The sequence below is a fragment of the Lygodium microphyllum genome, chromosome 9 (genome assembly GCF_053477565.2).
Source record: "Lygodium microphyllum isolate KBCC chromosome 9, Lygodium_microphyllum_v1.1.10, whole genome shotgun sequence".
In the NCBI taxonomy this organism is placed as follows: Eukaryota; Viridiplantae; Streptophyta; class Polypodiopsida; order Schizaeales; family Lygodiaceae; genus Lygodium; species Lygodium microphyllum.
Window position 1 is genome coordinate 139,711,647 of NC_141143.1, and position 24,697 is coordinate 139,736,343.

Sequence of the window (24,697 nt, forward strand, 5' to 3'; positions counted from 1 at the left end):
CAAAATATAAGACATTTGACAAGAAGGTTAGACCAATTGTAGGACCGCTACCTTTGGACAATGATGAGATAATTAGGAGAGATGCTATGCAACCTTCTTTACGAGATCCTGCAGGTACTGGACATAAGTTTTCAGCTAAGACACTAAAAGAGATAAAGATTGGGACTAAAGATTTTTTGCTTCCAGAAGAGGTGAGATGTTTTGTATAGATGTTGTGCAGACATGGGAGAGCTTTTGTTTTTTTTTCCACATGAGATTGGATGTGCTGATCCTAGGGTTGTGACGCCTATGGTTATTTTCACCATTCCACATGTCCCTTGGAATCTACGACCTATTCCTATACCTAAGGTTCACTTGCCTAAATTGGTGGAGCTTTTGAATGAGCGGATCAGGATGGGTTTTCTAAAGCCATCTTCAACTCCATATTCCAATAGATGGTTCACAATTCCTAAGAAGAATGGGACACTCAAATTCATACATGACTTACAACCAGTGAACAGGGTCACTATTCGAAATATTGGTGCAGGATCTATTGTGGATGAGTTTACAGAAGCTTTTGCTAGACGTGCTATATACTCCCTTGGTGATCTTTATTCTGGATATGACCAGTTCCAGCTTGCTCTTGAGAGCTAAGATTTGACCATGACGAAGACACCTTTAGGCCTTGTCCGAATGTGTACACTTCTGCAAGGAGCTACTAATTTGGTTGCTCATATGATGAATGGGATGAACAAGGTCTTACGAGATTTTATTCTAGAGCTTACCATGCCTTTCATTGATGATTTGCCTATAAAAAGATGTTTGGAAAAAGAAAAGGATAAGACTTTAGATGTTCATGGATGTAGGTTCTTTGTGACTGCACATATCAAAGATGTTGAGAGGATTCTTTGTAGACTAGAGAAAGTGAATTTGACCTTGTCAGGGTTGAAGTCTATTTTTGGTGATAGAGAGGTTTTGATTGTTGGGCATATGTGTGGATATTATGGTAGGAAGCCTTTCCCTGTGAAGGTTGATGCCATAGGGAAGATTGCAAAGACTTGCTCTTCTACTTCAGAGGTTCGCAGGTTTCTTGGAGCTTGTGTTTTTTATCTTATTCGAATTCCTCATTTTGCTCATATTGCAGATGATCTCTACCAATTCTTGAGAAAAGGGATGCATTTTTCTTGGGACATGAGACATACTAAAGTTATGCAGAAGCTAAAGATATTGTTGAGAGTTGCTCTGACTCTTCAGAAAGTAGATTATGAGTGTGGGAGACCTATTGTTCTTACTATTGATACTAGTCCTATTGGCATTGGATGGGCTGTTGGCCAAGATGATGCAGATGGAAATGGATGTGCTATTCATTTTGAGGCGAAAGTCCTAAACAAGCGACAATGCAGGTATCCACAAATTAAGAGGGAGCTCTTGGGAGTTGTCATGTCTCTCAAGAATGACAAAGAGTACTTCATTGGTCCTGCTGTGGTGGTCGAGACTGATTGTTTCCCTCTTCTAGGTATGATCACGAGTTGTTTTACTCTAGATATTGCCATTCTTAGGTGGATTGTATTAAGAAACACGGATCTAGAGCTATGCTAGCTATGGCGGACGGAGGTTATAAACATAAAACATGATTGAGATAAAGAATTATAACTCAAGTGAATTAGGTTCCAAGATAGATTAACTTGGACTCATAAACACAATCTTGAGTGACACAGAATGATTGTTCTATTACATTGATAATGAGTGTCAACAAGTACATGCCTTTATAGCTTTTGGATAGTATCACTCTTCCTCACTATGCTTATGGGATTCTGGGCATCTCTCATAGAGCTTTTAGAGCATACATACATCTTTTCTCTATCTTCCATACAAAGACTCTTGTGGGCAAGCCTCTTTTGGGCATACATCTAGCCACGTTCATGCAAGCATCATTTGCTATTCTCAACAACCCCCTCAAATGATGAATTTCTACCCTTGCTGGCTTTTGCCCCCCTTCATGATGACATGGCCTGGGAAACTAGCTATTTGGCAGCCTAGTCAAGTTAAGGCTTGAAACTTTACATTTTTGGTAGGGTTTGTTACATCCACTATGGGAAGTAGATCCACTCACTCAGGGAATTCAAGATTCTCTATGGGAAATTTTTGCAAAACATTTTGTTGGTTTGTAGCAGTGGAAAATATTTTCTTCATCCTTTTTGTTTTATTGCTTCTTTGATAACCTTTGATCTTCTTCTTGGTCTTCTTGGACTTCTTTATCTTTATGCTCCTTGGCTTGACAAATTCTCTTTGGATAACTCTTGACTAACATGACTTGATAGCTCATTACATTTTCCTTGGATACATAGGATATGCAACTTGGGTTGAATTTCATGATTTTCTTTTAACATTTTTTAAGAGTTTCAATCATGGATTTCATGGAGAGATCTTACCATGAGCTTGCGGGCAGTGTCTAACTCCTTACAATGAGATTGAGATTTTTCATGGAGAGATCTTACCATGAGCTTGCGGGCAGTGTCTAACTCCTTACAATGAGCTTGCGGGCAGTGTCTAACTCCTTACAATGAGATTGAGATTTTTCAAGGATTTAATCAATTGTGTATACAAACACTGGCTTGTCACAAGGATATGAATCACTATTAAGCTCAAAAATCAATTACCTCAACTTATGAAGAAGAGGATAATGTGAATGAGGTCAAAGCTGAACTGGTAGGTGTGAACATGGATTTATTATAAAGGAGTTAAAGCCTTAATAATTCAACTCACAATAAGAAAAAAATAAACGAAGATTCCAGAGTTGATTGCGTCGATGATTGTGCTGTTGACTTCATCATGAGCCAGCTTCTGGCTGTTTGCGAAGGGCGAGCTCCTAGACAAAAAACTCCCGCCATCTCTCATGGTAGATTTGCAAGTGGCTCTTCTGCATTTGTAAACCCAACTCCACCCACATCTTTCTCACTCGACATGTCCTCTAACTCGCTGATCTCTTCTGTCATGGCATCTTCTTTCCTTTGAAAATTTTCAACCTAGATTACCTAGTACAAATACAATCTCCAATATACAATGATCTCCATCAAAGAAGGTAGTAGCTCCTTGAGAAAGACTTCACCTCCTTTTCTAAACTGCTATTCTTGCATAGTTGTCAACGAGGCAATTCAGTTCTGTAGCTACCTGTGCTATTAGAGCCTTTGTCTCTATATGATAGTCATAACATTTGCTGTGAGATTGCCAATCCTTGTTGCGGGCCCTATCTCTGTCTCTCTCTAACTATCCTTTGATCTATCTCTGCATATGCCTCTGAATCAGTTTTGTAAATTCCTCTTTCCTTTCCCTCTTTTCTCTAGAATGGTATATAAGGTACTATTATCTGCAATCTTCAAAAATGACTCCAAAAGTAATCGAGAAGAAGGAAGACTTGTTGCAGGCATGGATTGATTTGAGAAAGAGAATAATTGATGTTGATCCAATTGTGCTTGCCTTTCTTTGCGCTTTCCTAATTGGGATCGATCTATCCCCTTCTCTCTGACTTGCAGCCAAGCCTCCACATAAAATACAACAATTACTGTGCCATCAAAACGGCAATAACAATGATGGTGGGGAGGAAGAAGAAGAGCATCATCTCTCTCTTCTCTCTTTTCAGTCTCTGTTAGAGACAAAAGTAGACCCCTGGATCAAGCTATCCCCCTTGCTTAGCTTCTCCAATGAGAACCTCAATCCAAGTTTCTTGAACAACACTTCCTTCCTTGAGCTCCTTCACCTCGTGCAAGACAATGGATGTGTGGATGGCTTGAAGAAATTGAGATGGAAATAGGATGTGGACTTATACAAGGAGAAGAGTGAAAGAGTGATAAATTGTAAAGCTTGCAAAAGAAGAAGAAATCACACTACTAGCTTAGCTCAACCATGGCTCTGATACCATGTTAAGAAACATGGATCTAGAGCTATGCTAGCTATGGTGGATGGAGGTTATAAACATAAAACATGATTGAGGTAAGAAATCACACTACTAGCTTAGCTCAACCACGGCTCTGATACCATGTTAAGAAACATGGATCTAGAGCTATGCTAGCTATGGTGGATGGAGGTTATAAACATAAAACATGATTGAGATAAAAAATTATAACTCAAGTGAATTAGGTTCCAAGATAGATTAACTTGGACTCATAAACACAATCTTGAGTGATACAGAATGATTGTTCTATTGCATTGATAATGAGTGTCAACAAGTACATGCCTTTATAGCTTTTGGATAGTACCACTCTTCCTCACTGTGATTATGGGATTATGGGCATCTCTCATAGAGCTTCTAGAGCATACATCTTTTCTCTATCTTCTATACAAAGCCTCTTGTGGGCAAGCCTCTTTTGGGCATACATCTAGCCTTTACAGGCATTCATGCAAGCATCATTTGCTATTCTCAACAGATTGGGTACATAAAATCCATGAATCCTGAGTTCAAGCACATAGCAAGTAAAGACAACCTAGTAGCCGATATGCTTTCACAAGTGAGGTATGACGATATGGATTTTTCTTGTATTGATGATGTTGATGATGGGGCTGATCTTTCAGCCATGCATGCTGATCATATTTGTCATGTATCTGCTTTGGAAAGCTTTGATAAGTCTTTGTATATAGGAGAGTATTTAGAGATTGGTCGTTATTTGAGTACCATGTCTAGACATGATGGGTGGACTAATGTAGACTTCAAGAAGATCAGGAGAAAATCTTATGGTTTCTTCTTGCGAAGTGGGCTACTTTGGAAGCATCCATGAAAGCAAGGAGGACAACCATTGAGAGTTGTATGTGATAGAGCTTCACAAGTGCAGATCATGAAAGAGTTTCATGAAAGTCTTTGGGCTAGACATAGAGTTGTTTGGGCGACCTATAAGAAGATTAAAGAGCGTTATTGGTGGAGAGGCATGTATAGAGATATCTCACAGTTTGCTAGGACATGCACTGATTGTTGGTTGTTTTCTTCAGTGAGACATAGAGATGAGCTTCATCCTACCTACCCGCTACATATTCACTACAAGTGGGTTCTTGATTTGATTACTATACTTCTTGGTTTACGGCAGATGCATTACATTGTTTTGGCATGAGAAGATCTCACAAATCAAGTGGAAGGAAGAGCATTGAGAACAAATTCTACTTTAGTGGTTTGTAAGTTTTTGTTGGAGGATGTTATTTGCAGGTATGGATGTATTGGGAAAATTATTGCACATAGAGGTGAGTTGGATGATGATGAGTCTAGGGAGTTTTTCTCTCGCCTTGGCATAAAACTTGCTTTGACTTTGGCATATAATCCAGAAGGCAACCGAAAGAGCGAAAGAGACCATCCCCGCCGCTGATTGTGAAAGCCTTGGCCAAAGCATGCAGTGGACGGGTCAGAGAGTAGCCTAGGTTGTTACCTTATGCCTTATGGGCTGATCGCACTACTCACAATGTGACTATAGGATATATGCCAGCTAAGTTGATGTATGGGCAGAAGCCAGTCGTGCCTACAGAGATTTGCACACTTACTTGGAGTGCTTTACCATGGCAACAAGTTGAGATGACTAGAGTGGATCTTTTGACTCTTCGTACTTGTCAGTTGGAGAGGAGATTTGAAGATATTGAGAGAGTTGTTCAAAAGCTCAAAGAGGCCAGAATTTGCAACAAAGACTGATTTGATAGCAAACACAGATTGAGACCTAGAGAGATTGAGGAGGGAGATTGGGTGTTGGTCTATGACAATAGTCTAGACAATTAGTATAGTGCTATTCGCAAAGTCCTTAGACGATGGTTTGGTCCTTATTTGGTGCAACATGTCCATGACAATGCTACATATTCCTTAACAGAGCTTTATGACATGGCTTTCCAGATTTCGATTGCAGGAAAGAGAATCAAATTATTCAAGCGAAGAGATGATACAACCTATGTAGTTGAGGAGTTGGATGATGAGATTTATGATGGACCTGAACCAGGATATGATATTTATGAGGATGTGTATTTTACAGATGATTTTGTAGAAGATGAGGAGATCACATTGACCGTCGAGCTTGGAGGTGATGAGGATGGATAGATGTGGCCCATTCAGAGAGTTTGGTGTACAGGTTGGTGAGGCACCCCGCCTGCATCGATTACGCTTGGATAATACCGCCTGCATCGACTACATACCCGATATTGATCAACGCCATACTATAGAGCTTCAAGCTCTCACTTTAGACCTTCAAGCTCTCAATTAAGTGAGATTTTTTTTTCCCTCTTTTCTTCTTTGTCACAAACACCAAAAGAAGAGATGGTTTCCTCTTCCTCATTTCCATCCTCATTTGGGTTCCCAAATGCATCTAGTGTGGACTCAAATTGCCTCCAAATCTGAGCTTTAACATCTCATCCAATCCATAGACCTATTGCAAGTGATTTAGATAGGAATTTGTACATGATTTTAATGGCGAACAGTAAGCATTCAAGCTGATGTAGACCTCGATCTGGCAAGCTCCTCGCTCCAAACTTTTATTCCCGTGCTTATGCTCTGATATCAATTGAAAATTTGATGAGAGACTCGATGGGAGTGCACAACAGAAGGTGGTTGAGATACAGATATGGAGGCTCAAGTATTTTTCATCCTCTTCTTCTTCATCTTCATCCTATCTTCTCTACAGTCCACTTTCCAAGTCTCTCTCAAAGAGATAAACACTTTGACCTTTAGGACCCTTTACACAGCCTCTCACACACTTACTTAATACAACCATAGGATAAGGCTTAGACTATGCCTTATTTCTCAACATGGTGTAGGTTGGTTATGTTAGTTGGTTGGTTAGAGAGAGAGAGAGAGAGAGAGAGAGAGAGAGAGAGAGAGAGAGAGAGAGAGAGAGGGTTAGTTGAACTTTATCGGAATTGGATCTACCAGTTTTCATTGTTTCTATTTTGAGAATAGTTTATATATCCCTCAAGGTTAATGCATGCTTTTTGTCCAGTATTAGCAGTAAACAAGAATGTGTCAGTAGAATATGTTATACAATGCACTCCTAACGTGAAAATGAATATACGCAAAATAAAAGAGATCACAAGGAAGAAGGCAATTCATCATGCACTCAAGCATGTTGGACGGTATGATAGTTCTGTTGATTTCTTAAGGATCGTTCGTCGCTTAGATGAGATTGAAAAGCAAGTGGACTTTATTTTGGTATAAAAAAGATTTGATTTCTCTTAGTGAACATTGGCGATTGTCTACAGAGGATTGAGAGAACATTGGAAGAGAAATATGAAGGAAACCTTGTTGATGGACTAACAATACAAGGTGAGTTAGAAGAAATCATGGGTTATATAGGTAACATATATGAATACATCCAGAAACATTGGTAGTCGCGTGCTGGATCTTTGGATGATCAGAAAGAGAAGTTGAAAAACCTTCTTAGCAGTGTAGGTCGTATAGAGGATGAAGTATGTGAGTTAATTGCTCACAAGAACAAGAGCTTAGTTGCATTGGAGAACATTGCTCTTGATGTGCAACTTATTTCTTTGAAAGTTTATCTTAATAGATTTTCCATAATATTGACGCAAATGAATTGTTGTGTAGACTCATCTTCTTGCACTAGAGAACATTGCCCTTGATGTGTAGCTTGCTTCTTTGAAAGTTTATCATGATAGATTTTTGGCAATGTTAACCCAAGTTTCTTTGCCATAGTTTGCTTAATATATGTAATCTCTGCAAGACTTCTTAAATGAGTTGTTTGAAACACATTGTCTATCTCTTGCAAACTATAAAGCTATTTTTAACCCATTTTAATAGTCAAATTTTCCCTCTGTCTCTGTCTATTTGTCTGTCTATCTGCCTCTCTCGATTACTATACAATTTTTACTAAAGTGCTTTCTTAACTTAGATTATATTAGATAAATAAAATGATTGAAGCTTAAATGTATTGGGACTCTTTGTATAGTTTGATTTTGCAACCAGAGTACTTCGAAAGGTGCAATGATGTGCATTGCTTTTTCTGCAGAGATGTAGTTATTGGTGACCACATAGGATCACTGGTTTGGCATATATGTAAATTGCTTTTCGTGCCATATTTCGTTAGTATATACTCTTTTGGAAGTGGGCTATTTTTCATGTTTCACTATTTATTTGACTTTTGCATATGCCTACCCTAGAGTGGTGCTATTACCCAGCCTTCTAACTATCAAAAGGAGCTATAGTACACGTTGTGTGTAGTAATGAGTGATGATATCATAAGAAGGATGCTTACAAGAGTTGTTGAGCATTTACGTATGATGTTAATATTGGTATTAAGCTCCCGGTTTTTATTGAAGTTGTACATTGTGGATACACGCAATGTTTTTGGGTGCATATGTATGAGGTTCACCACAAAAAGAGGTTTCAACACTTTCATACTAATAAGATACCAAGGCATTGGTTTAAGTATGGGTTCAAGGTTTTCGATTGTTTTGTGATATTGCGTCAATGTTTGTTAATACCTACTGAATGGTTCACATACCGGATTTGGAATGAAATGGTATTTGTTAGTTGTTTCGTGTACTTATATTGTGATTTTGTTCGTATGGAGGTGTTGTTTGCTAAAGGATGAAGTTTTTGCTAATGATTCCTCAAAGAAGATGAAACTTTATTTCTATTAGGCATTTTGAAGACGTTGTCTTTTTTTGTTGGCATTGGCTATTTACATGTGGTACTTGAAAACAGTCAGGCATGTGTGGACGAAAAATAGGATGTCTTAAACTTGGCCTTCATGGCTTGCTAATACCTTCCCTTCATGGCATGATCGGTGGAAAGAAGCCAAAGATACTAGTGTCAAGCTCTACTTCACTCGTGAATGTCCTACTTGGAGATAAGAACGATTGTTAAAAAAGGAGACAATTTCATTTTGACTAGGTCTCTTAGAGAAAGTCTTTTTGTAGTGCTTGGTCTTTGTTTCAATTATGATCTATTTTAGTATAACATTGCTATTTCTAAATATCATGCGAAGCAAGTATGTGATTCCTTGCATTTGTGTAAAGGTGAAAGTTTGTAAATCGGTGCATAGAAGAGATTGTTTGTATGTCTGGCATTCTATGTTACAAATTTTATAAACTACTTTTAGTTTTAAGTTTGGAGAGAGGGAGAACAAAAGGCGGAGATAAAGAGAGGGAGAAAACAACTTAGAAATGGAGAGAGGAAAGAGGAGAGAGAAAGAGGAGAAATGGATTATTGAGTAAATCCCTTGCTGCTTCCTAGCAGCTTCGCATGTGAAGCAACCATGAAAGGGCCTAGCATTCCACACATGGAAGCATGCACAGAATGCTAGTTTAAAAAATGCCACATTGTAGACACCTTTGCCAAGAGTGGAACTATTTATATATTTATGAAAAGAGTACTAAAGTATGCAAACATATAAATAAATAATAAAGTGTGTGTGAAAAGACTTAAGGAGAAAGGGAAAATACATTTTCATTATTGCATGTGTAAGAGAGTCTATGGTGCAAGAATGAAGATGGAGATGATAAAGAAGAAGAATCATTGAAGCCTCCATACTTTTGCTAATCTCTATCAACACTTTTAATCTTCTAACAAAAGTAAGATTTAGCAATCCAAAACATGCCAATAGTTCTCTCACAAGATACTAAACACTATCACATAAGCATTTTAAGTCCAATCTCCATCACCATTAATTCTTTTGAATAATTTACGCAATACATGGTAGGACAAGAAAGTTGGATCTACCATAAAGTGTGATAGGAAAATAGAGAATCAATGCACATAAAGGTACACATGGTTAGTTTTGCTACTATTTACTTGGTTGGCCTAATGTGAAATTCTAAAACTTGCTTGCATGCTCATCACATCACATGTTAACATTATATTTATGCCATACACAATCCCAACCTTATTATAAATCCTAATGTGGAAACTTGACATCCTAGCCTAACTTGATGGCATGTAAATGTGAAATGTGTAGTCAAATAATGTACTACATGCCACATAGAGCACATGAAAAAATTCACATCAAACAATCATTTAGTGCCCTATGTCAAGATTTAAGCTGGGTTTAATTATAATATTACCAAAAATATGCAAAAAGAATACTACATATTATCAAAGTTTATTGGTTTTGGATTAGACTTAAAAAGTGTTCTGTGGCTTGGGCTTGCCTACTATCGTGTAAGAGTGGTTTGCATAGAACAATGTGAAAGACAAAATCTACTTGGGTGGAGCACAAGAAGTTTTGGACAAATTTCCACCGCAATTCTCACATTGTGAATTACGATAACATTATGAGCTTGTGTGAGAGGGGGGACAGCGTATCTAGCTAAGTGCCATTGGGGGCAAGAGGCCTTGCCACACCTAGCTAGGTATAGGGTGCCTGCCGGGAGCAAAAGCTCGTGATGCTGAATGGCTTAAGGGAATAGAGCCCCATGGAAACACACCATTAGGGTGATGCAGGCATCGGGCGACACGTGTGAGACGGCCAAAGCGTTGTGACACTATCCAAGCGGCGAAAAAAGGCCGAAAGAATACAGCGAACGAAGCTCCTGCGGGATCGGAATCGAATCAGAAAGGAAGGAGGAAGGAGGACGAGGCGGCGGCGGTGGAGGAGAAGGAAGGAGGGAAGGTAGAAGAAGGAAGAAGGAGACGCAGTCGCCTGCGCACTGCTTCGTCCATGGCTCCTGCTCTTATCCCGGACAGCCCTCAGTGGAAAGAACTCAATGTGAGACGTATTTCTCTGAGAAATTAATGCATCTGCATCCTCGACATCCATTTCCATGCAGTATTGCTAGTCTCTTTGAATGAGAATTCACCACTGAAGGCTCTTTTTTTTGGGACGTCCTCCTGCATTTCTGTACATATCTTCTGTTTTTGACGATTGCTCAGGTGTAGTAGAAGTAATAGTGCTCACATTGTCTTTTCCTTTGGCTGCTCTTACTTGTTCTGCCTTTTTGTCTAGTGAGTGAGTTGTGTGCTGTTCTTGAAGTAACGATTTTATGTTGAGTTTTTCATGGGGCGATTATTCCGACCGTATTGCAATCACACATTCGGTATTAATTTCGCCATAGTTTTTGTGGATCTCACTGCCAGAATCTGAATCCAGCTTTGATTTGAAATGTGCAGAGCCATGTTGCAGAGGTGCAGAAAACTCATCTTCGAGATTTGTTAACTGATGAGACAAGATGCAAGTCCATGATAACGTATGTCTTCCATAATTTGAACAATCAACTACACACATTCTGGATCTATGTCATTTCCATGTAGCGGTTGTTGCAAAGCATATCTATGGTTGCAATCATGGCCTATGTCTGGGTCTGTTTTGAAGCTGTGATGAGCTGTCTTATAACCTGTGGAAACATTGTCTTAATCAGCCACATGCAAAGCCACGACTGCTATCTTAAGAGTATGCTTGTGTCACCAATGAAGTAAGACCTGCAGCATGATCATATGATGCCAGTAGCATTGCTCATGTTGGGTGAGTTCTGCATGAGTAATGCGATTATTCTTTTCATGCTGCTACACCAATGCTGTCTCAAACTGCTCTTAGCCAGCTATTTTAGTAGTAGAATATGCCTAATGTTCTCAATTTAAAGATACATTAGTTGTAGTCCCTTATCATTTTGTCTCTAGCTTCGATAGTGATGGGTTTCATACTAACAAGTTGTTCAAGAATCCTCCTATGCTCGTAGTACAGCAGTAGTTACAATTGACAAGTGGAAAATTCTCTTAATCAGCCATGTGCAAAGCCACAACTGCTCCATTTTTTGGTTCTTAAGATGTATACATATGTCAATAATGAAGCAAGTCCTGAAGTGAAATGATATGATACCAATAGCATTGTCCACTTTGGGTGAGTCTTGTAGGAGTCTAGTGCAACTATTCATTTTAGCTGGTATTCCAAAGCTGTCTCAAAATGCTCTTAATTACCTCTTCTGTTAGGAAATGCCTAATGTTTTCAATTTGAAGATACATCAGCTGTAGACCCTCATCATTTCGACTCTAGCCTCCTTAGTGGTGGGTCTCATCCTAATAACAGGTGCAATAATCATGCTATACACATGAATCATGAATAAGCAGTAATTATGATTAATAAGGTAAAAATTGCCAGCCTTTATGCAATTCTGCACACTTACACACTCTATATTCACAGAGTATGCCTCCTGTCCAGTCCTGGACATATTGCTGTGACCAGCATCTGATAGTCCTGAACCGCAAGCCACCAATGCCTCCAGTCACGACTTACAGTCTCTCAGCACCAATGCCTGCAAGATAGTTGATGAACATTGGTCATCCATGAATAGGAGAAGAGGTTGCCTTAGGTAGAAGGAACAGGCTGTTCTGCTGCTTGCCTGATGCTCTTGCCATTCTCGTCCCCCCTTATCATCAGTCCACATCATCATTGGGCTGTCCTTGGTCCCAATCTACAGAAAGCCACTTTGATATGGGTATTACTTGGGTCCATTACGTTCATGTGACATGTGACTTATCAGATTCACCTATAGTTAGAGCTGACCTTGGTCGTGGCTCAATCAAGCTCAACATAGTGGAGATTTGGAGCATTTCTTGATGCTCAAGAGGGGGACTAGCACCTTGTCTTTCTCACTACCGATAGGCCTAGATATCTAGAGGTTGCTTGGTGTACTACACGTTCATGTGAGGTAGTGTTTGTTGACGATATCTCTCCTTTGGTACTTCTATGATGAGTGTTCTAGATACTTGTGGTTATGCGGTTGTACAGCACTAAGCATCATATTGACAGCTCTGAGTTTGCAATACACGTAAGGACAATAGTTGCTAATGTCACTTGAGTCATTTTTGTTACATGCATTTGGTATTGTATTTCTTCTAGTTTCTACATGCATATAATTGTGTCCAATCGCCATTTTTCAAGAGGGGTTATGTCACTAGTATGTGAATTTATTCATAAAGTTTTGGGGACTTAGGGCCATACAAGGGTAGTGCCAAATGTAGTTTTAAGATTTATGTGCAATATGGAAATGTTCATTAAGTTTTTATTTCCTAAGGTCTAGGTGAACGACTTAATTTTTAAGTTTGGGTAGCCACTTATAAATTGAATGTGTGGGTAGTCCTTTTGAAAGTTTGAGTCCTAAATTGCTGTAAATAAAGCTAAAATGTGGGTTAGTTTTGGCATGGTTGTTTAAAAAGGGAAACTTGTGGATAGTGGCAGCCATGGTGGACCATATACAAGTTGAGAGGGTGAATTTTGGAGTAGGAGGAAGTGTAGACACCGTTGCCAGGCTATGAACAACATTTTCAAATGTAGGATAGTAGGGATGTAAAGAAATGATAGAGTTTGTAGTGGAGACAACAGTGCACGAATGTTAGAATATTTCTTTGAGTTGAAGATGCAGGTTCTATATCACTTTTATTGATGATTTCAATAGGATGATATGGGTGTATTTCTTGCAACATAAAGGTGGGATTTTTGAAATGTTTAAGAGTTCAAAGCTATGGCAAAAAATGAGTTTACTTACTACTTGAGAGACCATGGAATCAAGAGATAGGTTACATGTGCAAATATACACCACATTAGAATGGTGTCATAAAAACAAAGAACATGGTCTAGGAAAAGTTAAGCAATCGGCGGCATTGAAGTGGCCCAAGACGATTGCGTTTGTTAGGAGTCATGTGTGTCTTGTCTGGTCATCTCTTGCCTGTGAGCCATAGTCAGAGTCAAATGAGGACATTAGGAGCTTTGACATTGTCTTTATCTGTTGATTTATGTGTTTTAGACACTTTAGGTGGAGGGCACATTAGTGCATTTCTTTTTGTACACTTTTGGCCATTATTTTAGTGGTTTGACCACATTTAGGATTTTTCCTCTTTTTTGCCTATATATAGGCAGGTGGTCCTCTCACTTTCATTATCCATCTTTGATCCTTCGTGATCAGCCAGCCCTCCTTATTCTCTCATCCCCTTGCTGCCGTTTGGTGCCCACATTGACGTGTAGAGCTGTGTGTTGGGGCTGATTGTTGCAGCCTTGTACCCTCAACCGTTGCAGTCACATTGTTCCTTCTCTCTCCTTTGTTCTCTTCTTCTCTCAGTGTTCACTTTCCTCTTTCCGTTGCACACTCTCAGATGGTATTAGAGCCAGTTGTGGGAGTTGGAGATCTTGAAAAGGAGCACTCTATTCGAGGCAGCTCCAGTGTCCAACACTCATCTCAGGTGCAGCGGCCATTCTCAGGCAGACAAGCACGTGGCAATACCTGTGTTTGACAGCTAGCTGTTTTTCTCTGTCTTGGGCGGCATTCCAGCAGCCTGGGCGGCCTGTTTCTCAGGCATCTGCACCAGCAATCCTGTGTTTTCCAGTTGGGAGCACATTGCAACCTGGGTGGCAGTTTATTACTGCCAGATGGGTCTGTCTGCAGGTTCTAACCTGCATTTGCTGCAGGCTACCAGCCTCAGCTTTGCATTTCTGGCTTACAGGCAGTCTATTGTGCTGGGCAGCCTATTACAGGTCTGGGCGGCCTTATCTGCAGCACACGGATGGGCTTTTCCAGGCAGTCAGTCCCTCTCTCAGCTGGGTGACAGTTTTTTTCTGCTGCGATTCTTACTGGCACTCTCTCTTTGCCAAGTGGCCTCTCTCTTGGTTGGGTGACAATTGTTTGACCTGCTTTGACTGCATTTACTGCAGCCATATCTGTGTTTTGCAGATCTGCCCCTTTACCTCGGCATTGAGTCATCCCTCCTACCTCAGATACTCCTTGACTCCATTAGTCTTTTCTGATTTATAGGTTGAGGGCAGACCTCATACATGTGGAGGGCCTTCCAGTTGCAGCATCTTCTTGGTTTTCTTGTAGGTATTTCTTGAAGGACATCTATGGTCGACATGTATGCTATGGGGGATCGTGTGGTTTGGGATCATTCAGACCGCCACGATCTTATTACTCTTTCTTGTTATATTGTTCCAGGGCTTCTAGTCCCCAATTGGCATTGATGGCATCTCTTGGAGTAGATGCCGGTTCTACCTCTGCATCTGACAAGTTGGATGGGACGAACTATCCTCTATGGTCGTGCCGCATGGAGTGTCTCCTTGACAACTGTAACCTTTGGGATTTTGTTACAGTCCATATACCTGACCCACTATGGATCCTCCTACTGGTATGACCACAGATTCGGCAGCTTTATGGGATCGGTTGAATGCTAGAGCTTGTGCTTTTCTCTTATTGAGTTGTACAGATTATGTGCTTGTGCATGTGAGACATATCCGCATTGCCACAGAAATTTGGAAGAGATTGGCATCTCTCTTTCAGATCTAGACATTTGGGCATGGCTTATCTCTTGAGTTGATGCTACGACAACTTTCTGTCACAGATTCCCCTACAGTGAGGAATCACATCCACAAGATGGAGGAGATTTGGGATGAGCTTTCATTCCTTGGTACTGACATTTATTTTGAGGACCTAGCTATGACACTTCTCTCACATCTTCCATCATTGACATATGATGTGTTCTACACCCAAAGTTGCAAGGATCATTCTATCCATTGCAAACTTTTCACTTCTAGTAGCTGGGAGACACTCACTTGGGAGGAGTTAGTTCCATTGGTTCTTGACTAGGATGTGTGTCACCGGTGACCGTGCGACAAATTCTTGCAGAGCCCGTGCCAATGTTTCTACACATTTCTCGAGTGGAGGGGTCCTCTTCGATTGTCTCGGCTTCTCAGTAGCCTTGGCTCATTGCCACTAGTGCCTTGAGTCATATGACTCCGAGGTGATTTGTTATAGGATCTCCATCTGTTTAGAGGATATCGTCACTTCTTGTGACATTGCTTTGGTGTTTGTTAGTGGTGTTGGCACCTTGCCTCTATGGTTTGCCCATCCATCGAGCTCTATTTTTTAGGCCCTACATATTGTTGACTTGGCTTTTCTCTCCTCTCAATTTTTGGCCTTCATAGACTTAGGACCTATGTTGTCTTCACCAAGGCGGTTGTCTTTGTTGAGGATTCTTCTATAGGAGCCACTTCTATGACAGGTTTGCCAGAGTGTAGGCCATCTATGCCCCATTCCCCTTGCATTGTGTAGGGCTCTCCGAGGCAGCTTTCTCTTGTTGCACCCGTTTTTGATTGTGCACCATCTATTCCACAGGTTCTATCCCATGCCCCACCATCTCCTCTGGTGGTTCCCTCGTACCTTCCATCCCTTTCAGAGGGGGATGGTATTGGTGATGTGGTTGTGGATTTTCTGGCCCTTTGTGTTTTAGTGGGGGCTTCTCGGTATTGTGAGGAGTTTCTTCCGGGTTTCCAGTCTCCTTTGAGCCTTTCTTTTTGCGACCATCTCTTTTCTTCGTTATTGAGCCACCATCCCTTGCCGCTCGGCCCTTGGTCCTTGTTGTTTCTATGTAGCTTATGGTGCCTTTGACGGTTTCTTGCTATTGTCTTCGAGTTGGGTTAGAGGCTTGGCTCACCCGTTTCCGATCGGCATTTTCTGGCTTGATCTATTTGAGGCCTCTCTTTCCATTGTCCTTTGGTGGCCTTCCATTTGATCGGATTTCTATATGGAGAGGGGGTCTTGCTCCTTGGTTGTTTTCTTCATTGACGGACTTCATCAGCATTGGCACTCCGCCTGCCACCCTTGGATCCGCATCTCCTTTGGCCTTCCGCCACATCTAGGATCTAAGAGGGGGTGTTAGCAGCCGTGTGTCTTGTGGTTATCTCCTGTCTGTGAGCCTCAGTTTGAGTCAGACAAGGACATTAGGAGCTTTGACATTGTCTTTGTTTGTCAATTTATGTGTTTTAGACACTTTTGGTGGAGGGCACATTAGTGCATTTCTTTTTGTGCACTTTTGGCCATTATTTTAGTGGTTTAACCACATTGAGGATTTTTCCTAATTTTTGCCTATATATAGGCAGCCTGCCCTCCCACTTTCATTATCCATCATTGATCCTTTGTGATCAGCTAGCCTTCATTCTCTCATCCCCTTGCTACGGTCTAGTATCCACACTGACGTGTGTAGAGTTGCATGTTGGGGCTGATTGTTGCAGCCTTGTCCCTTCAGCCATTGCAGTCACATTGTTCCTTCTCTCTCTTGTATTCTCTTTGTCTCCTTCTCTTAGTTCGTAGAATCTAAATGCAATGTAGGAGTAATAGTAATACCCAGGTTTTGGCCACAAGACGGCCTAACCATAGGGATTTTTTGCAAGCCTCAGTGGTTACAATACACTATACCTTAGTAATAGATAAGGCCACGAGGAATGTGGTTCCGGGGCATCGCCTCGTAGCAACATTCCTCGGCGAGGCGATGTTGAGGTACTTGGGAGGATTATATGCGTGATCCCTATCCTTAAACGGATAGAGAAATGACGATATTCTTCCTTTGCAAACTTGTGCGCAAGCTCCTACTTGTACCGAGGATGGCACCTCCTCGTCCAAGCAAGCGAATGTTGTTGGGAGGCAGTGTTTGCTTGGGTGCGATGAGACATCACCTTTGAGCTGACGCTCAACCTTGGGGTATAGCATCTCTTTAACGGAATCCGTCGGGATTGGCGGTTTTAGCTGGTGAGAGTCTAACACTACTTGGACCCCTGAACCGGGATGCTAGGTGCCTACACACGCTCCACCTTTTGGGCAGAGTCTTCCAAGGATCTCGATCTTGAAGGAAGTAGCGAAATCATAAGCTAGTGGTACAGAGTTCCACCTTTGAGTTTGATTAGGCACCCGGCTCAAAAAACAAAACAAAAACAATAGATAAGGCCATGTATTTTTGCACCCTGGACATCTAAGCGACACCACTTCCAAAGATATACCTAGAGGTGAACTTCCTACTATCTACATGTTTTGTATAGTCGGAGCCAGTAAAACCTATAATTGAAGTATCTTGGCCACCATAGCGAATGTACATATCTGTAGTGCCTTTTAGGTACCTCATGATACCTTTCATGGCGTCCCAATGTTGCTAGCTAGTATGCAAGTTCTTATGGAGAAAAGCCGTTTTTATATCCATTTAATAAAGGTCTAGATCTAACTGTGCAACCAAGGCTAAAACCAATTATAGATGGTCATGTTGAATACAAGAGAAAAGACTTTATCAAAGTCAACACCATGCTCCTACTTAAAACCCTTAACAACCAATCTAGTCTTGTATGTTAGTTTGGGGTGTCCAAGAATACTTTTCAACTTGTACACCCACTTGTGTGGCAATGTATGTTTCCCACCAGGCAAAGGAATCAATTCTCACGTATGGTTTTTCTACAGTGAATCAAACTTAGATTGCATGGCCCTCTCCCAAGAGTGACTATCACCTCTACACATGGTCTCCTCATAAGTGAGGGGCTCACTATAATCTATTACCATAACATAGTCCATGGATGGTGTAATATCAAGTTGAGGTCTATCTCTAGCAGTCCGTCTCAAAATAGGTTGTGGGGCCTGTACATCTTGTTCAACATCATGATTATGGGCCACTGGAATATCAGCATCATGGACTATCTAGCTGGTCATACGGTAACAGGAGGTTGCTCTTGAAAGATTACCGTGTGTACCTCAACCACTTACTTAGGCTGCTTATGTATCTTCTTCTCATGGAAAATAGCATCACTATTGCGGATAACCTTTTGAGCTTGTGGATCCCATAGGGGTTAGCCCATCTCACATGTATCCCCATAACTAAGAAAGATGCATTTTACTAACTTAGGATCCAATTTATTGCATTTGTCCTTGGATACATGGTAGAAAACCTCACATCTAAAGACTCTTAGATGTATATATAAGGGAGGTTTTCAGACCATACCTCCTTTGCAACTTAACAACCAATAATAGTGCATAGGGATCTGTTTAGCAAATGTATGGAAGCTGTAACTATCTTAGCCTAAAAATGCCATGTTAAGCCTACTTGACTAAGCATATTTTGAGACTCTTTCATGAATGATCATATTCATATGCTTTGCAACACCATTCTGGGGTGGGGTGGATAGGGTGGTCACTTGACGCTTTAATACCTCTCATCATGAGAGTGCTCAAATGCTTTAGAAGCATACTCACCCCCATTTTCAGACCTTAGGCATTTTAGTCTATACCCATATTGGTTCTCAACAAGAGCAAGCCAACGTTGAAAGGTAGATAAGATTTCTAATTTTTGCTCAATGGGATATGACCAAACCTTATGCAAATAATCATCCAAAGGCAATGGTCACAAGAATCAAAACATTTATAATTAAGAGGCACCGCATTGAGGAAACATAGCATGTACAACCAAGGCTGAAACACAAAGACTCATATAGAGACAAAGCAAAACTCAAACCCTAAACACAAACTGCAAAGCGCAAAAACTCAAACATAGACAAACACAGGGAGAAGAAACTTTGAAGTGAATCAATGCTGTAAATGAATGTAAGAGTGTACAGAATGCCCAAGGGCAAAGCCTTGCGATATCGGAGAGTGACGTCCATTGGAGACGGATCCGAAGTGCAGTAACCACCAGTTGGGTTGTTGAAGTGCGGGAAACACGAAACACTAATCACTAGAGTGTTGGGGAATTGAGGCAACAATAGGAGAGGTGTTTGCTGATGTAGACGGCCTACTGGACAATAAAAAACACATGTACTGCAACAGTGTACTGGTGGGAGAGATGGCAGTAGTTTGTCGTCTAGCAACAAATGTTGAAAACGTAGGCTAATTAGGTGCTATGATGATGTAGCAAATGGAAACATCCAAATAGTAGGGCAATGGTTGAAAACATTCCACCTAGGATTGGATAGTGATGGGCTGCAGTCGATGATGGCTGGATAGTAGATGGCTGATGGCTGAAATCTGCACATTAGAGTGAGAAACTTGCACAAAAGGATAAAGCCGAATAGTAGGTAACTTGTCTATTTATAGATGTTGAAGGCTGCTCCAAAAAATTAGGGTTTGGGGGACCACTGAAACTCTCTCAAAACACACACCAAAATTGCATTTTTCATTAATTAAGCGTGTTTTGGGGCTATGTAAAAATGTTAATCAGCTATAAAGCTTGTTTTAGCTCAACACCCTCTCTCAGGCTCAAAATTGAGCCTAAAAGGGAAGGCGTGCAATGTTTACTCCAAAGTGTCTTACCCCAAAGCAGCCAAGTCATCGGACAAAGGGTACATGTTGGCTGCCCAGTGGCCTACTAAGAATACAAAGGTGATGGTTATCATACCAAGGGAGTCCATGTAGTCACCCTAGAGAAGACAGGGTATAGGACAAAGGTGTTGGTTGGTTGCCCAGTGGCCTACCAAGCCCTACAAAGGCGGATGGAACCACATTGAACTCTTTTTTTGTTTTGTTTTGTTTTGTTTTGTTTTTTTTTTTGGTAGAAAGTTAATTTTAGGGATAGCGTTCGATTAAGTAACAATGACCCAGAAGACAGGAGTAGGGATGGTACATCCAACACATCACAAAACAATACAAGCTTACCCAACCACTCGAGGATGTCGATGATGAGCGAAAGGTGATGAAGTATTAGAAGACAGGAGTAGGGATGGTACATCCAACACATCACAAAATAGTACAAGTTTACCCAACCACTCGAGAATGTTGATGATGAGTGAAAGGTGATGAAGTATCATGTGAAGAAGAATGGTGGTGTAATCCATTGGTGGAAATGGTGCCACTTGGACAATGGCCCTTGTGGGACAATTGTTCACTTGCCCAAGCGCCCTAGTACAAAGATGATGAAATCATGCAATACATAGGTGAAGGTACAATGGGGGGAGGGAAGGCCAATGTTGAAGACAAGTGCCAAAATCTGTAGAATACCAAGAAGGGTAGGAACCCCCTAATGCTGATGTAGTACGTGCCACTTGGACAATGGCCCTCATGGGACAATTGTTCACTTGCCGAAGTGTCCTCGTACAAAGATGATGAAATCATGCAATGCATAGGTGAAGGTACAATGGGGGGGGGGGAGGAGGCTGATGTAGAAGACAAGTGTCGAAATTTGTAGAATACCAAGAAGGGTAGGAACCCCCTCTCAACTTGGATCTTGATGTCGAAGAAGGAAGAGGAGCCTAAGGATGTTGGTCTTCATGTGGTGTCGAGAACCATGTGGATGAAAAAAATGAAGTATCCCTACTAGAAGAGCAAGGATAGAAGTCACCACCATGATAGCATCAAGAGAGATGCAATAGAGGGAGGATGACTTTCGAGACAAACCAGAGTGTATAAGCATGCAACGTATAGCATTAAGAATAGTGCGATTTTTGCGCTCAGCAACACCATTTTGCTGAGGAGAATAAGGAACTGTAAACTCATGATGAATACCTTGATCCTTACAGAAGTCATCAAATAGATTGGATACATATTCATGGCCATTGTCACTGCAAAGCGTCTTTATAGAGAATCCAGTTTGAGGCTCCACACTTATCTTGTATTGTTTAAATATAGATAAAGCCTCAGACTTATGTCGAAGAAGATAGATATGTGTGTACTGTGAGAAATCATCAATGAAAGTTATAAAATATTGATATTGAGACTTTGAGGCAGGAAAAGGACCGCAAATATCGGTATGAACCAAATCCAAGAGAGCACAGGAATTTGATGAAGTAGAAGTGTGGAAAGGCGAACAATGGTGTTTTCCAAGTGCACAGTACTCACATATTCCCATACGTGGATGAGATTTAAGATCCATACCTTGCACAAGACCATGACGATGAAAATCAAGAATTTTGGCAAAATCGGAGTGTGCAAATCGTTGATGCCATAATTTGCAATCTGCATCTCCAGGGGCAGTAACAACATTTGCAACCGTATCGTTCAATGATAGCTCAAATAGATTACCATGTCGAGGAGCCACTGCTATAGTATGCCTGTCTTTCTCTATACGATATTGATTATGATCAAAGCCAACAAACAAACCAAGATTAACTAGACGAGCAACAGAAAGAAGATTTCTTTGGAAGCTAAAAAATTACCTAGCAACATCAAGCCCAATATCAAGTTTTGATATCTATTGATACTCAAATAGTGCTTCTTGGCACTTAAGGATTTTTGGCTTACTCAAGAGTAACTCATCTTTAGCTGCTTCAGAAGCCTATTCTTAGTTTGTAATGATTTGAATTTTTTATTGATCCAATTCCCTGTAAGTCTCAATCTCATTGTAAAAAGGACAGACACTACCCGAGTGTCCTCGTGGTAAGACCTCCTTCTAAGATGACTGAACTGGAGTAGATAGCAAAGTTTAATGGTGAAGGCTTTCACGCCTGGAAGGAGAAAACCATGTACTATCTCATGAGAAAAGACCTTTGGGATCTCTTTGAGGAAGATGATGTAGATGACAATGCTAAAGAGGAAGATGCTGTAGAAGACCAGCCTAAAACAAAGGCATGGAAGAAGATGAACAACAAAGCTCTAGGTATTATTGTGTGGGGTCCATCCGATGATGTATTACATCATATTTCTGGCATCAAGGATGCAAAGAAAGGATGGGAAGAACTTGACAAGATCTTTAGTATACAAGCAAAAAACTCGAAGGTAAAAGTACTTATGCAGTTTTATAAGTTGGATGTAAAAGACAGTTCATTTATGACTGCACACATTAATAAGTTCAAGAGCCTTAAAACTCAGCTAGCGACTCTTAAAAAGAACATTGATGAGGATGAGGCAATAGCAGTGCTACTTGCCAGTGTTAATCACGAACCATATGAGAACCTTGTTTCAACACTAAGGAATGTTCTTAGTCTCTCACTTAAAGATATTGAGCACTCTCTTCTTGATGAAGAGAACAAATAGAAGAACAAAAATACAAAAGATAGTATCCCATCATTTAGGGAAAATCTCTTATACACCAAAGGAGCTACTGGAGCCAAAGGAAGAGGTCGAGGATTCAACACTGACAACAAAAGTTGGATGACTTGTCATTATTGTGGTAAGACTGGCCATATTGCCAGTGAATGCTTTTACAAGAAAAAAACACAGCAGATGCAGGATGACCACCACCAAAGTCAATTCATGAATGAAGAAGATGCTTCCGCTACCATCAACAACTCTAACAGATTATTCTAAGGAATTTGTTCCCATAGTGGATTTGTTTTGTAAAAACCCTTGCCAAAGATGTAAAGTTCAAGCTTTAACTTGACTAGGGTGCTTATGAGCTAGTCTCCTGGGCCATGCTATCATATAGGGGGGGCAAAAGCTAGCAAGTGTAGGGACTTATCATTTGAGGAGGGGTGTTGAGAAATAACAAATGATGTATGCTCTAGGAAGAGATGTCCTGAATCCCATATGCACAGTGAGGATAGTGGAGAAGCTGGAAAGCTATAAAAGCATATACTTGGTTCACTTTTTAATGCAATGCTATTGTACTTTGTACTTAGAGTCTGTAACATTATCCACTCAAGATTGTGTTTATGAGTCTAAGCTAATCTATCTTGGAACCTAATTCACTTGAGTGAAAATCTGTGTCTACTCATCAGTCTTCATGTCTCTTGCTTACAAGTTTAAACCTCCATAGCTAAATTGTGTTCAAGATCCATGTTTGTCAATACTCTTCCTCTTGTCCACATGGATAAATGTATCACATCCAAAAATGCAAAAATGGGACACGGAAGGCTTGTGACCAAAGAAAGCCTCATAGGGAGTTGTGTCGTGTAATGCACAAGTTGGGAAGTGGTTGTGGACGTGAACCACAGTAGACGCCGCCGCACCACAAAGGGTATGAGGTGTAAGTGACGGGTGTGTAGTGGAGGCGCGATATTCAGCAATGGTAATGGGAATGGCGGAGAGAGGGAGAAAAAGTGAGCAGCAGCAGAGAGTGAGAGAGAGTAAGATGCACGATATGTGGGTACAAAGAGTTATACATCTTTTAGGTTTTTTACGATAGTTATATGTAAAGTACAAGTGCTAAGGGTGTGTTCACACTCCAGCGTGTATAAAAGGCACAGTGGCCCTTTATTCGTGACAATCTCCCACCGAAAGGTAGCGTGCCTTAAGGTTGAGAAAAAAACCAGCCAAGTCTAAGTATGTACAAAGCTGAAATACATATACTATCCAACTCCCATCATCTGTCGACAATGAGTAAACTGCTTTGCTGAAAGACCCTTCGTGAGAAGATTTGTAGGATTATCATCTGTATGTACCTTGACAAGCTCAATGCTTTTGTTGTCAAGTACATCCCTGATAAAGTGATACTTTACCTGTATGTGCTTCGCCTTTGTATGAAAGATGGGATTTCATGCTAGCATGATAGTACTTTGGCTATTGGAATGGAGGATAGGGGTCTCGGTTGTAATGCCAAGCTCTCCCACCAGACATGAAAGCCGTAAACCCTCCTTGCATGCCTTAGTGGTAGCCACATACTTTACCTTTGTAGTAGACAATGCAATACAGTTTTGTAGCCTAGAGATCCAGGAAACTGCTCCCCCTGTGAAGGTGAATTCATACCCTAAAGTAGACTTCCTGTAGTTAGTATGACTAGCATAGTCTGCATCCGTAAAGCCAACAATAGATGCCTTCCGCTTTCCAAAGCAAGTGCACAAATCCTTTGTGTCCTTAAGATATCGCATGATACCTTTTAGTGCTTCCCAATGCTTTCTACCAGGATGTGTCATGTACATGCTAACCACTCCCATGGCAAATGCTATGTCAGGATGTGTAGCAACCAGAACATACATCAAGCTACCCATAGCTGAAGCATACGGAATCTTGGCCATTTCAGTGTTCTCATCGTCAGATGTAGGGTTGTCCTCTGCACTGAGTTTCACATATGGAGGCAATGGTACATCAATTGCTTTCCCTCCTTCCATATTGAAATGCTGCAAAACCTTAGATATATACTCTTGCTATG

At 40.8% G+C, this 24,697-nt stretch overlaps 1 protein-coding gene across 2 annotated transcripts in view; it reads left to right on the top strand.

The window, feature by feature from the left end:
• Nucleotides 1-10,369: 10,369 nt before the first annotated feature.
• LOC148031645 (Sugar isomerase (SIS) family protein) overlaps nt 10,370-24,697 on the top strand; it is a 39,255-nt gene continuing 24,927 nt past the window's right edge. Inside the window, exons 1-2 of one of the 2 annotated variants that reach the window (XM_087685232.1) lie at nt 10,370-10,658; nt 11,060-11,136. In XM_087685232.1, the coding sequence (XP_087541358.1) occupies nt 10,611-10,658; nt 11,060-11,136 (125 nt within the window). In that variant the 5' untranslated portion in view covers nt 10,370-10,610. Of the gene's footprint in view, nt 10,659-11,059; nt 11,137-24,697 lie in introns of those variants that run through there. The other variant, XM_087685233.1, reaches the window with a different exon arrangement.